A 14,334-nucleotide genomic window follows, 5' to 3' on the forward strand; every position below is an offset into this window, starting at 1 on the left:
AATATATTGCATTTATAAGCGCCTTTCAAAAGTCCCAAGGACACTGCACAGTCACAGGATAAGTCACTTCACGCCAAAATCACAGGCTTTCAGAGCATTCACTACAAACAAGGCATTATTGGCAACAAATTCAGCATCCATCTATCTGGTAAATATTGCACAAATGTGTTAGCCATCTGGCAAAATCTTTCAAGTTTCAAACCAACATGGTTGAATTCCTGGTTTGTTTGTTTTTTAACTTAAAATTTCATGTTGCTGATTAAAACTAGCTTCCATGGCCTAATATGTGAAATAATTTGACGAATGGAATGAGTATTGGTTTTATGTTTGTGCTTTCATTTTTCCTAGGCATCGCGTCAGGTGACTTTTTTTGTGGGTTTAGTAGTGATAAACACACATACCAAATTATACCAAAGTCAAAATAGCCTGAAGGGTTGAATTGAAAAAAAAAAAAAAACCTGAACAAAACAAAAAACAAACAAAACATGACTATGCTGAATTGTTTAAACTGCCATGACACAGTGCTTAAAACTGAATCTACATTTCGTGTTGTCAATTTTTCTAGTACATATACTTTCATGCATGTCTTCTAAAGACTTGTTTGTGCCTTACAAATTTCATTTAGCTTCATCTAATGAAAGTACCTTTGAGAGTGCTACTCGCATGTAAACAAAGATATGATGCAGTTCATCCTCTACTTCCTTCCATTGTTGGTTCACACTTTCGCTTCCTTTTCATGGTGCCTTCATTGTTCGGCCCATGGAGCAGAAAGTGGAGTTATACAGGGAGGGCGGGCAGCGGGGGTAATCCTAAATAACGGCCCGTACAGCCGCTCCATAATGGAGGCTTTATGCAAGGGGCTTCATTAGGCAGGAATGACACGTCTACAGCGCAACAGCCGCTCATTGTGGTCCTGAGGCTAAAAAGGCCACTCGCACACTCTCCATCTTTCACACTGGCTGCAGGCACTCCAGTCAGCCTTTTTATCCACGCGGAGAAGGCTCGCCGTGATACACCCACTTTGGCTAACATGGCAGCTGCTGTCACATGCTGACTTATAATAAACTCATGATGATAAACATACATCGTGCACGGCGAAATGCCAAGAGCTGTCTTCTGAGTTTATTCCTCTTAATGAGGAGCAATAGTATACGTACAAAGAATGCAGTGTCCAAGGATTTCTGACAAAGTCGCCGGCTACAGTCACACTAACTACACTTTAGCTGCCTTGTGATGGCAAACAATTACTGGGAAACACCAAGAAGCAAAACCCTACATTTCTTGTTTTTCACACCTTGCTAGAAAGGTGAGATATTTTGTATTTTCTCACAAACTCACCAGCTGCTTTTACACCGATCATGAGAAACAGTGAAAGCAAAAATGAGCCACGTACTGCTTCACTCAGATATCATTATCCAATTATGCCTGCTTGTGTAAAGTGTCACTTTCACATTTATTTCCCCACTTTGCACCATATACTGTAAATACAGTATTTTGTGTATGTATATATATATATATATATATATATATATATATATATATATATATATATATATATATATATATATATATATATACAGTAAAGTCTCGTTATATTGATATCGGATATATCGATAGTCCCGGTTATATCGATACTATTTCTATGCACGCACGGAGAAAATTACATGCAAACAGGGTCGGATATATCGATAGTCTCGGTTATATCGATATTTTTTCGGACTCCCTTGAATATCGATATAACGAGACTTTACTGTATATATATATATATATATATATATATATATATATATATATATATATATATATATATATATATATATATATATAAAATGTGTCCTTGAGGGTTTTGAAAGGCGCTTATAAATTAAATGTATTATTATGATTATTATTCATTTTTAATTATTTGTTCATTGTCATGTCGACTCAGTATGTTCTTTGAAGTCAACCGTTCTGAATTAAGTACACAAAATTGGCAATAAATGTGAACAAAAATCCGGTGAAGCCAAAAAACTAGAAAAAATAAAAATGCACACATAATAAGTAGAACGAGTGTAAATGTATGTTGTTGTTCTGCTACGGGAGATTTATGTCTTCTCCATCGCCAATTCGTTTGCAGGCACAGTTAATGAATCATGCAATGAGAACCGCAGGATGTTCTGGCTTTCATTTGCCAGACCATAAAAGCTGTCACAAAGAAAAGAAATCCACTCTGGTTCTCCACAATGTCGCCTTAAGCATGCAATTCTCTCACATGACTAATCGCTTTTTAGTACAACAGTTTTGTTGCAATGGCAAGGAAAGGAATGTAAATGTTGCATTAATCTGAATACTGTATGAGTCTGACAGAAGTGGACTAAACAGAAGCCGGAAACGAGGGACATGGTGAGAAAAGTGACAACATGCAACCACTGTGTGCTAAAAAAAAATCCCCCCCAAAAAAGAGTGTGTGCTTCATAAAAGCAGAGTGCCACCCTATTTCCTGCACTGAAAAAGAAGCACCGAATGGCACAAGGAAACATTAAGTGTCAAGAAAGATTTAAAATACGAGTGTTCGACGAAAACTAACGAAATAAATAAATCTTGACAACAAAGCACATATATGACAAAGCCCAACAGCAACATGAGACAACATACAACACAAGTCCAGAAAATCAGCAGCCGTGTGCCAGCAGAGCAAAAATCAGCTACACAAAAGAAGCTTAAAATGAGATAAGTGACATAGCAGACCTCAGTGTGCTACACAAAACCCTTAAAGGACAACCGACACCATTTTTTTGTTTCCTAACTGACATCAGAAAAACGTTTTATAGCATCTAAAATACCCAAAACACGCAGGATGATATTTTTAGTCAAATGCAAAACACCAATAAAAATGACTTAGTGTGCTGAAACTACAAAAAATTGAAACTGGAAGTGGCCAGTTTCAGAAGGTCCCGCCCCCTTGTTCGTGGTGTCACGCCAAGACGGCTTGCCTTGCTTGAGAATCAAAACAATGGCTTCAGATTCGGAGAACATGCTTTATTGTTACTCATCCAGTTATGAATATGAGTTAAATAGTTCTGAAGAGGAAAGCATACATGTTTGCAATCGATTCAATAATTTATTCCGTGTCATTTTGAGGCATCGGGGGTAGGGGGGGGGGATGTCACACCCAAAAAAGGCAGAAGATGGCGACAAAGCTCCCTGGAAAAATGGCTCAAAAATTTTGTCACAACACACAAGGATTCACCATCGCGTTATTTATGTGTTTTCCTTCTAATTTCGCCATCAACACAAAGTTTTCAGACCAAACAAAGTACCGCAAAATGCATTGACGTGATGAAAGGACTGCGACAGTGTGTCCTTTCTCGGTCAGGGGCATTCCTTCCGTGACGTGACGTCAGGACTCATCACCAACTCAAAAACAAGACTTTCGGAATATTCAGAGCGAGTCTTAAAACGTAAAATATAGCTACATGCGGTGGAATCTTTGTAAAATACGCTCAGTAGAAGTCATTTGAAGCGATTTTACAAATTATGGACACAACTTGTCCAGAGGCGTCGGTTGTCCTTTAAGAAGCACAGAGCGATAACTTGAAAAAAAGCAAGCAAAATACAAAAAAAAATAATCACAGAGAGAAATGAAAGAATTAGTGGTGTGTCACAGAATCCTGAAAAAGGAGTACAGAGTGACAATGTCACTGACTACTAATAAGTAAATAAACAAATAGACAAACAAATAAATTCATTTATAAAAAAACACAGCCTAACAGCACAACATTGTTAAAAAAGTAGCCCTGGCACTGTACCATTAACTCATTCACTGCCAGACATGCAAAAACATGTCCACTCCAGTGCCAGGGTTTTTGTCATTTTCACTCAAATTCCAGGACCCACAGAATATTGAGTTTTAGACAACCTAAACATTCAATGCAGCGAAAGAAACCGCAGACTCTCTTCTTTCATCAGAAAAAAAGAGTTAATTCCTAAGTTATATTGGTCTGGAGTAATATGAGGTGCAAGTGGGGACGGATGTAAAAAGGCAAGTGCTGCCCCCTCATGGGAGGCAAAAACCAAAACCCAAACGAATTTGTGAATGGCGCTCTACGTCATATTTTCGATTATTGAATACAGTGATACCTCAGTTTACAAATACCTTGGCTTACGAACTTTTCGGTTTATGAACGTTCTAAGAATTTTTGGCATAAAAATTATTTTTCGGGATACACACAGAGCTGCCACAATGAGTGATTTGTCGTTCGCGAACAAGCCTGTTCTAACAAGAAAATGGCAGCCGGCTTGTTTTGGTCCTCTATTTCCCACCCCCAGTCGTCGGTTAAAGCCACGTGATTGGTTAATATTGCAGCAGTGAGGGGGTGGGGGTTACAGACAGTGAAGCCATTCTCCCAAAAAGAAAATGGCAGCCAAATTTTTTTTGTCCTCTATTCCCCGCCCCCAGTCTTCAGTTAAAGCCACGTGATTGGTCAAGAATGCAGCAGTGACGGGAGGTGGTTTAAACATTAAAGAGACAGGCAGACGACAGAGAGAGAGTGACAAAATGGATAGAAAACAGTGAAATTTGGACTCGTGTCAACTTTGATAGTTCAAAGGCAGAGTGTAGACTGCAAGGTTAAAATTCCCATCAAACAGGCTACACAAATAACCCCCACAAGCCATCTGTACACTTCATGCAAAAAGCCATGAACCCAGCTAAACAGAACACAATTGATGAGGAACAAGGAATAATTAGAAAGAAAGAAGAAGGCTACGTTCCTCATCAAGAGTTTAATGCCATCAACGACCATCACAAAGGTAAGTAAAACGACTTTATCATACAGTACAGTTTATTTCTTCAATTATAATACCACATCGCTTTTATTCTACATAAAATAAGGTATAGTTTTAAGGTTTAGAAAATTAGAAAGTAGAAAATTGTTTTATGGGGACATGGGAACGGATTATTCTCCTTCTAATGGTTTCCTATGAGAAATTAATTTTTGGGATACACACTTTTCGCCTTACACATTCCCTGGGAACCAATTAAGTTCGTAAGCTAAGGTATCACTGTATATTCGGGAATGGCAGTGAATGAGTTAAAAATACATGGAATAGAGACACACCAAGTCAATTCAAAGTTATTTACATAACCCTTAATCACAAAATAGCCTTGATGGTCTTTACGTGTGAAAATTTTACAGTAGTAAAGCACACAGAGAAAACTGATAGCCTGACAGCAGTGAGTTACCCAAAATCTTTAAAATGAACTACAGTGTGAATGAAGTGAGCAACACCACGGCACAACCACGGGCAGATCTTCAGTTAGCTTTTAATTTTGTCTCCTTCCCTCATTGCCACATCATGTCATTGTGTCATAGTGTCGACGCCGCCGCCAAGGCTCACCTTTGGGATCATCCCTCACCACCAGCAGACCGTTCCGACACACCACCTTCCCCGTGGATGCGTCCACAAACACGAGCGACGGGATGCTAGTCACCTTGTACTTGTTCCACAGCTTCATCTACAAACACAGCAAGAGGGGAAACGTTTTTAAACACACAGCTCAGCATTTTTCACGCCTCAAACCACTCGGACAAGAGGCAGCGAGCGCAGACGATAGCTCTCACAGCGACAGTCTCTGGAGGAGACGATAAGCGGGAACAATCACATGCTGTATTGATCCACTCCTTCCCCCAAAACATGGTTTCTTAGAGCCAAAGCAAGAAAGCTTTGAGAGGGAAAAAAAAAACACAGTGATCCTTTGGTAAACAGTGTCACACAGATTTTACCGTCTACAAAATGTCACATCACTTCAAAAAAATGTCTACTGCTGTAAAAGTCTATGTACGTGATCAACTTTTGAGTGTGTAGCACAACTGACAGCACAAGTCGATTTCTCAGCCGCTGAGAAAAACAAATGTGCCAGTAATGGGCAGCATTTTCACAGCCACTCTATGTTCAGCGGAAAGGTTGGTGCGGTTGGACAGTCTGTGGCTGTATGGAGGCATGGCTTGAGGAGCCCGCGATGAGAAGAAACAAGCGTCAGCGTAGAGTGCAGATGCGTATGTAGAACTGCCGCGGCTTGGAATTGAAGCGGATTTACATGGGACAGGAGATGTGAGATAATCTCTTTTCATCAATGGATGCTACAGCTTGTTTGCTTTCAACATTTAACTTGTAGCAGACGTGCACATTTCACAATGACATGCCTGATCCACTGGTGAAAAGGATGCTTTGATCCTCTCCTCTTTCATCTAGAACTGCTTCATACAACAAACGCAACAAAGAGGGTGCGGAAAGTGCTTAAGATTGAATGACTGTCTGTGTGTTTTGTGTTATGTCACATTATTGTTATTTAGTTTTTTTTTACTTCAAGATGGTGCTGTGAGAGCGTCTGTCTTTTCAGCAGTTCCTGTATTTTGTTTTTCTACTTCTTTCCTTTCCTCTTACTTTCATCGTTTTGCTGCTGTGAAATGTACATTTCTCCACTGCGAGACAAAACAAGGCTAATCCAATCCAAAAATAAAACGTAACTTAACCTCATGTAAAGGATTTTAAGAAATTTCTCAATAAATAAATAAATGTGATCATTTTGCCTTTTTGGGTGATTTAATAAGTATCTTGCATGCAAAATAAGTGAGGACACGCCTGATATAAGCACTATCACATGAGGGGCTTTCCCCGCTATTGCCACGTCTTATTGATCCTGTCATTTAAATCGCGAAGAGATCAGGGTGATGAATTCAATTTTTCCACGACAATGACTTACCGCCTTCTCTTCCCCCGCTGTGTCTCCACCTTTACCACCTCTCTTGTTGCCAAGGCAACCATTCCGTGCCCCTCGGTGTCAAAAGAGCGCCAGACGTATTGTGTGCCCCGCTTCCCCCGCTTAATAATTCAGTGATAAATTAATGGTTTTGTGATGGGAAACAGGTGCTAGAATGTCACAGTACTGAGGGAGGGTGGAGGATAAAATGGAGGTGGAGGCGAGGCGAGGTCTCCCCCTTCTTGCACAAAAGCGACTCGCTTGAATAGAGGCCTTAAACTTTCCCTCTGTAAGGTGAACAGTTTTTATGGAGTTTAAAAAAATAGGAAGAAAAGGACATGAGGGAGGCATAAATGAGTACTAAAGCTCTGAGTGGCAACACACTGCATTGAGATTTGACAGGGAATCAACAGTCACAATGGCAGAGGGTACATTCTTCACTTATCTGCCCTTTTGTTCCTTGGTTTGATCTCAAAGTGCATGCAAAGGGTGACGGAGGAAAAACAATAATGTGGAAACTATTTGAAGTGGACCATTGGGCACATCGGGGGGGTAGATTGGAGCCCTTTGGAGTTATTTGGGGTTGGATGTTGCATGGAGAGTCAAAGGCTCTGCCCACATCCTTTTGTTTGAAGCCTGGTTTGGGGGTTGGAATGGGGGTTTGAAGTTTCAAATTAAGTTAGGGCTTCAAATGTGTACTTCAAATTAGGGTTAGAAAAGTTACAAGACAGGGTTGAGGCTTCAAAGTTCCAGTTAGGTTCGGGGATTCAAATTATGGGTTCAAGTTAAGGGTTCAATTGAGCTTTCAAGCCTGTTTGCGCTTTCAAACTAATTCACTGCCATTCCCGAAATTATTCGGAAATAAGAAATCTGACGTGGAGCAGATTGGCATTTTTTCCTGCTCAATGTGTGTATATTTTTTTATATTTATATTCTCACATGGCGTATCCCTAATTCAAACAAGGGTCAATGTTAGGGTTTTAAATAAGGTTACAGTTTAAAATTAGAGTTGAGGTTTCAAACAGGCATTTCAAACTAGACTGAGAACTTACACAGACATATTTCAAACTAGAGTTAGGGTTCAAATTAGATTTTTATAGGAAGTTTAGAGTTTCAAATTAGGGTTTCAAAGGAGGGTTCAAAATGGCATTTCAAATTAGGGGTTGAAGAACAGATATAAATTTACAGTCACAAGCCAGTGTAAGGGCTTCAAGTTTAATTTTCAAAATTGTGTGAATGATGTATCATGTTCATTTAAAATAAAAATAAATAAACAATGTCAACCAACCTATTTTCTACTTAGTTGGACATCATGTTAAGATAGTGTATTAAAAAAATATTTAAAAATCTTGCAGGTATGTCAGTGAGGAGCATTTGTCAACCCACCCTCTCTCATCCCCACCTTTTTTGAGGGGTGTGGACCAAATTGTAAAATGCAAACAATAAGCAAATTAATAAATAATAATGGACCCTCCGCACCCTGCCCACCACCTTTTGCAGCTACTCCCCTCAGGCAGGCGCTACCGATCCATGCGCACCAAATCAAGCAGACATTTAAACAGCTTCTTCCCCCAAGCCATTAACTCTCTAAACAGTAACCCAAATATAACTGTATAGTGCCTCTGCATTTTTTTAATGATGATACTCGTGCAGTGTGTTCTACCGGAGACAAATTCCTTGTGTGTATATACTTTGCCAATAAAGATGATTTTGATAATAATATAATAATAATAATAATAATAATAATAGAGAGGTGAGCCTGGTTGGCTCTAGTCTAATCCCAGCTGCAAGCAGCCAGTTTGACTTTTGTATGGACCAGCTGGACTCTCGCCATGTATTTCCTCAGGCCTGAATCGGGTGGGCCGACTCATGGCTTGGAAAGCCAGGTGCATTCTTTGTATCTGCCGGCAGTAATGCGAGCAAATAAGACGTAAGAGGCTCAGAAGGCCCAAAGGGAAAGCGGTTGGCGTAAAAGCGGTTGGCGTAAAAGCGGTATGTGGCAGTGTTTATGGCTTCAATACATTAATAATCACACAAAATGCATTAATGAGCTTCGTTTGTATGCGTTGCCGCTCAATTAGCCGCAGTCAGCATTCATTGCAGACACCCCCAACCACAACACACACACACTGGGCAGACTCCAAAGGGCTACAATAAGTGGTCTCCCGCTTTCTGCAACAAGAAGAGGAGGTTGGGGGTGGGTTGGAAAGCTTCCCTGCTGTCACCTCCATTTGACCCTGGATCTAACATCCCACAGCTCCTCCACCTCCTCGCGTGCATTCGACATCACAATACATGAATATTGATGCCACTTTAAAAGGGGAACATTTCACACGCATTAGCAGTCTTTTGCACCTCGTTGCCGCAGCGAAGGATCATTTGAAAAAGATTATTCTACGGCACATGCATCACACCCAAATCGCTGCCAGGCTTCAAACGTAGGAACAATTGTTGAGAACATTTAAATACACTGCTAGGTTAGGGTTCCAAGACAGAGTTGGCTTTGAAATTTGTTTTAAATTTCATGGCATGGTGGATGTATGGTTAACACTTTGGGCTCACAGTGCAGATTTGCAGGGTTCGATTCTAGCTCCTGCCTTCTTGTGTGAAATTTGCATGTGCCTGTGTGTTTTCCTTCTGAAATGTATTGGTTCTGAAAAAAAAAGTAGAAAAAGTGTAAGTAGAGACCTATTGTTCACGTGAATGCTCCTGTTTTAGTGATACAAATTATAGGTTTTCAAGACAGCTTGAGGGTTTTAAAGGAGGAGTAGGTTCTTAACTCATTCACTGCCATTCACAAATTTATTCGGAAATTGAAAATATGACGTAGCGCACCATTCCCGAATTTGTTCGGGTGTTGCTTTTTTCATGCTTTGGTGAATAAAGCCCTGGCCATGGCCTCTGGCAATGTTTTTTTCTTTTCCACAAAGGGCAGCATTTCCCTTTTTTCCATCTTAGCACTTTTTTCCAGCTTCAGCTGTTGTTAAAGGGCTATATTAACCAATATGTATAGTACATATTGCATTGTATTTTGGATAGCTGCCCTCATTTCAAGCTCATATAATTAACTCGTTTTGTTCTGATGAAAGAAGAGAATCTACGGTTTCTAACGCTGTATTGAATATCTATGGATTCCTAATACTCAACATTCTGTGGGTCTTGGAATTCAAGTGGACACATCTTTGTACATTGTCTGGCAGTGAATGAGTTAAGATAAGGGTTTAAGCATCTTCGAGTTTCAAAACAGGTTTTCAAGCCAAGCATTAAACAAAGCACAAACACTGTCATATTGTACGAGGGACCTCATTTTTGTGACCCACTTTTGTCTTTTTCCCGTAGCGGAATACTCACCTCATAAATCATGGTGACAGATCTCTGCTTGTAATTAAAAAAAGAAGGGAAAAAAGCACACAGAGAGCTCCAAGGCTAAGTATGTCAACGTCCATTCAAAGCGTCTTTCTTTATAGGTATGCCCCTACATGTTACATCGCTTTGCTTTTGCACGGACAATACAAATGGGTTTTCCTTTCCTGAGGGCCAGGATGTTGACCGTGCACACATTACCCAAGCTCAGTGACACGTATACCGGCTTGTTAAGCCTTTTCCTCCCGCCGTTAAACCCTCACACCTGTGTTCCTCCTGTATGGCAGTTTCCAGGTGCAGTCCGGATTCAATATAATTTTTTTTAGGGGTTTAGATGGAGTTTCAATCTTGGGTTAGAGTTCCAAATCAGGGTTAGCTTGTGACAGGTTGGACATTCTAGAATGTTTGGCCAACTTGGCGACGTGATTGTCGTGGTGAGGCATACTATGCCGCACGCACATAAAAAGGATCCGCCTCATTTGTAGACACATCAAGGAAAACTATGCAGGCATAGCAGATTTTAATAGGAACCTTATCAAAACACAAAGAATACTGTTTGTTTTTCAAGTTTTTGCGATCACTGAACAGCAACAACATCTTCTTATGTCACCAGCATCCAGAAATTTGGTTTAGCTACAAACTCAGCATTCATCAAAAAAGTGTAACCAAACCGTACTTTCTCTTCCTTTGATTTTCCAGGATTTGTGGCCAGGGTGGCATTAAAGTAAGGAATGTTCTGCATAAAAGGAAGATAAGGAAACCGGCTGACCAAACACTACCCATGAAAGACCACAAACACATCGTAAAACAACCAGCAAAAGAAAATTAGGTCAAAGACAGTACTAGTACTAATAAAGAAAAAATAAATAAAAATAACTAATGACCACGCAATCCATCTGTCTTTCTTGAAGGTGTTTATAAAGAACACGCATGGACTGCTCCTGGTTAAGGGTCGGAAAAAAATCCACACTCGCTAGACGGCCTTCCCATTTCGCAACATATTCGCACACCCGACCTATTTTTTTTACCTTTTTACCTATGCATAACTAACTATGAATAAGAGCTTCAAATCACTTTTTAAAATCACCGTTGTTCAATTATTTACTTTTTAGGCCACTGTATTATTTATCATTCAATTCAAGCTGCTTTTTAAACCTGAATTTGGGACATTCTTCTTCGACTTCAGTCTATTAGTCCTCACTAAAAGCAAAGTAACAAGCAAGCGGCAACTCTGAATGTGTTTTATTGCATTCATAACATTCATGTATCTGTTATATGAACACATTAATGGCACTACTCCCATTCTCCGTGTCAATTTAAATGGTGATTTTGTAAATAGTAACACAATTTGACGGTGAGGACGGAGTCCTGGCTCAGAGAACATGACGAGTGTAATCAATCTGCCATATTGCAAGCTTTCATCCCTCAGGATTTAGATAGACATCGGCCTGCTTTTTATCCATCAGGCTCAACCAGTGAGGAATGTGTGCTGCTGAACAATAGTCAGTCACTGCCTTAGAAATATTTCCGTCGTATGAATGGGAAAGCAAAGGCAAGGGGCATAAAGTATTGTTTGTCCCAATGTGGAAAATTGGATTGTGCTGACAAAATGTGACCCACTTTTTCTCAATCCACAAAAAGAAACATCCCGCAAATACTCAAATTTTGCCAAAACACAGCTTGAGCTAAAGGAAAAACACAACACACACACACATAAAAAATGTCATTCATTTCACTTTTACCATATTGACCGGTGTATAATGCGCACTGGACTGTAAGGCGCACGGTCAATGAATGAAAAAAGATTTCCAAATATAATATATAAAAGTTTTCCAAATATAAAGGCACATCACATTATAAGGCGCTACAGTAGAGGCTGGTGTTCCACACTACTTCTACAGGGGGGAATGGAGTCGGTGACTGCTGACACTAGTTGCGAGACCTGTTGTCCAACCTGCGTATAAGGCGCAGGGTAATTTTTTTGGAACAAAATCAAGGCTTTGGGTGCGCCTTATACATCAGAAAATCTGGTTTGTGTGTGTGTATATTATATATATATATATATATATATATATATATATATATATATATATATATATATATATATATATATATATATATATATATATAATATATATAAAATTTACAAAATTTTATAGGGTATATTTTGTTAGGGTAATTTCATCTGTGCTGTATGTCATGCATATTAGCATATTTGACAATAAAGCTGACTTTGACATATATATATATATATATATATATATATATATATACACACACACCGTATATGTTTTTTGTTATAAAGAATATATATATATATATATATATATATATATATATATATATATATATATATATATATATATATATATATATATATAGTTGACATGAACATAAACACTAACAACACTAACAATGTTGGTTAGTAGACCTTGTGTACTGTGTTCCACATATCTAATCAGCTTCTCAACCATCACTAGCCAAGGTCATTTTTTGTCCTCCTCATTCCCATTAAATGTCAGCAATTTCCAGATGACCTCGAGCAGGGGTGCTCACACTTTTTCAGCCTACGAGCTACTTATAAAAACAACCAAGTCAAAATGATCTACCCACTACAAAAATGCAAAACAGAATTATTTTCAAATGTATTAAGGATTCTTTGTATGCACATACAATGTATGTTGATGTACCTTGCATAACTGAATAAGCCAATATTGCACATAACTACATATACATAACATAATAAATAACTTAATTTTTTTTGTAATTACCTGAGTTTACTTTGATCACTTGCACTGAATTGAATCAGCCAGGGATGCATAGTCCAGACAGTCGCTGCTGACAGCCAGCCTCAAGCACATTTCCAAATGTTCATCAGTCAGTCATGGTGGAACGGTATTTGGACTTAATGATTTTCATGTAGGAAAAGGCTGACTCACATAAATAAGTGGAGCCGAATAATGCAGTCAAGGAGGAAGCGCATTTCCTCATGTTGGGGTACTTTTGCTGTGTGAGTAAGTTACAGAACTGTCCATGAGCCCTGGACTTCAGCAGTGAGAACACTCACAATCTCCGATGTCTTTCCACATTTACTGGGTTAAATCCTCAGCCGTGGCTTCACAGTGCCGTGTAACTGTATGTCTTGACAGCTACAGAGCTTTGATGGAAGATAATATCTCTGCCTTATTTTTAAAGTCTCTGAACAAGGAGTCAGCTGCTTCAACTAATGCTTCTTTTACCATCTCTCCGTCTTGGAAGGACTTATTGTTTTTAACGATGGCGTGACTCACCCGAACGATGCTTCGGTGGCGGCTTTTGCTTTTGAAGTGTGTTGAGTGAAAATGACTGGTGTCCGGACAACTGGGATTTTAGGTCGTCCACCTTTCTCTTTCTCAGCTGGCTTTTCGGCGGGAAGTGAAGGTCGTATTTTCCATGAACAGTCCGAAAATGCCGCTCCACATTTTCCCATTCCGTATGAAAGTAATATGTTTTTGCCTTCTTACTTGGTCCAGCTTTCTCACTCATTTTGATCACCATATGTTTTAGCAAGGGCTTAAAATCAGAGGTAATTCGCTGACTAGTTTGTACATTTTGCTGCGCTTAGCGCCGTTGTTTACGCATGCGGGGCGACCTAAAGGTGAAAATTTAGTTGTCATCTGAATGATTGCCCTGTATGTCAATCAAGTGACGGGACGTTTGATAGGCTAACAAATGGATTTTTTACTGTCACGCTGCGATCGACCAGTACTACCTCCGCGATCGACCAGTAGATGGCGATCGACCAGTAGATGGCGATCGACGTATAAACAAATGACTTCTCCATTCTGGGCATCCATTCTGCTCATGCTGTCGCCCGTTCAAAGTCACACCATACCATTGATGCTATAAAGAGGTAGCACCCGTACGCGAAGCGGATCTAATTGGTTGCAGTTCCACACTAATAGGATTGAGCATTACTGGCAGACCGTTGAGTGGCACTCATGTAATGCTTACGAGCAGGAACATGTTGGTTTTTGTTTGCTGGAATATACACATCCTACTGGGCAGAACAGAGTCAAACAAGACAACCGTGTGTTGGACATTATGGCCATGAGGATGAACAGTCAGGCTAATAATTGCACATTAAATTTTACTTCTTAATCCAGTCTTCAAATATTTTCTGCAACAGTTGCATATGAAAAATTAGAAGAATGCAAGAGTCAATTTAACACGATTCACTTTTCATTTAT

The 14,334-nt window shown here is 39.5% G+C and overlaps 1 protein-coding gene across 1 annotated transcript in view; it reads right to left on the bottom strand.

Annotated features, from left to right (window-relative positions):
* Positions 1 to 14,334, bottom strand: part of nxn (nucleoredoxin) — a 39,220-nt gene that overhangs the window by 10,522 nt on the left and 14,364 nt on the right. Inside the window, exon 2 of the mRNA XM_089014229.1 lies at positions 5,380 to 5,497. Coding sequence (XP_088870355.1) covers positions 5,380 to 5,497 — 118 coding nt within the window. The remainder of the gene's footprint in view (positions 1 to 5,379; positions 5,498 to 14,334) is intronic.

Source organism: Hippocampus bargibanti, linkage group LG14 (genome assembly GCF_051943395.1).
Source record: "Hippocampus bargibanti isolate YZ-2025 linkage group LG14, ASM5194339v1, whole genome shotgun sequence".
NCBI classification, from domain to species: Eukaryota; Metazoa; Chordata; class Actinopteri; order Syngnathiformes; family Syngnathidae; genus Hippocampus; species Hippocampus bargibanti.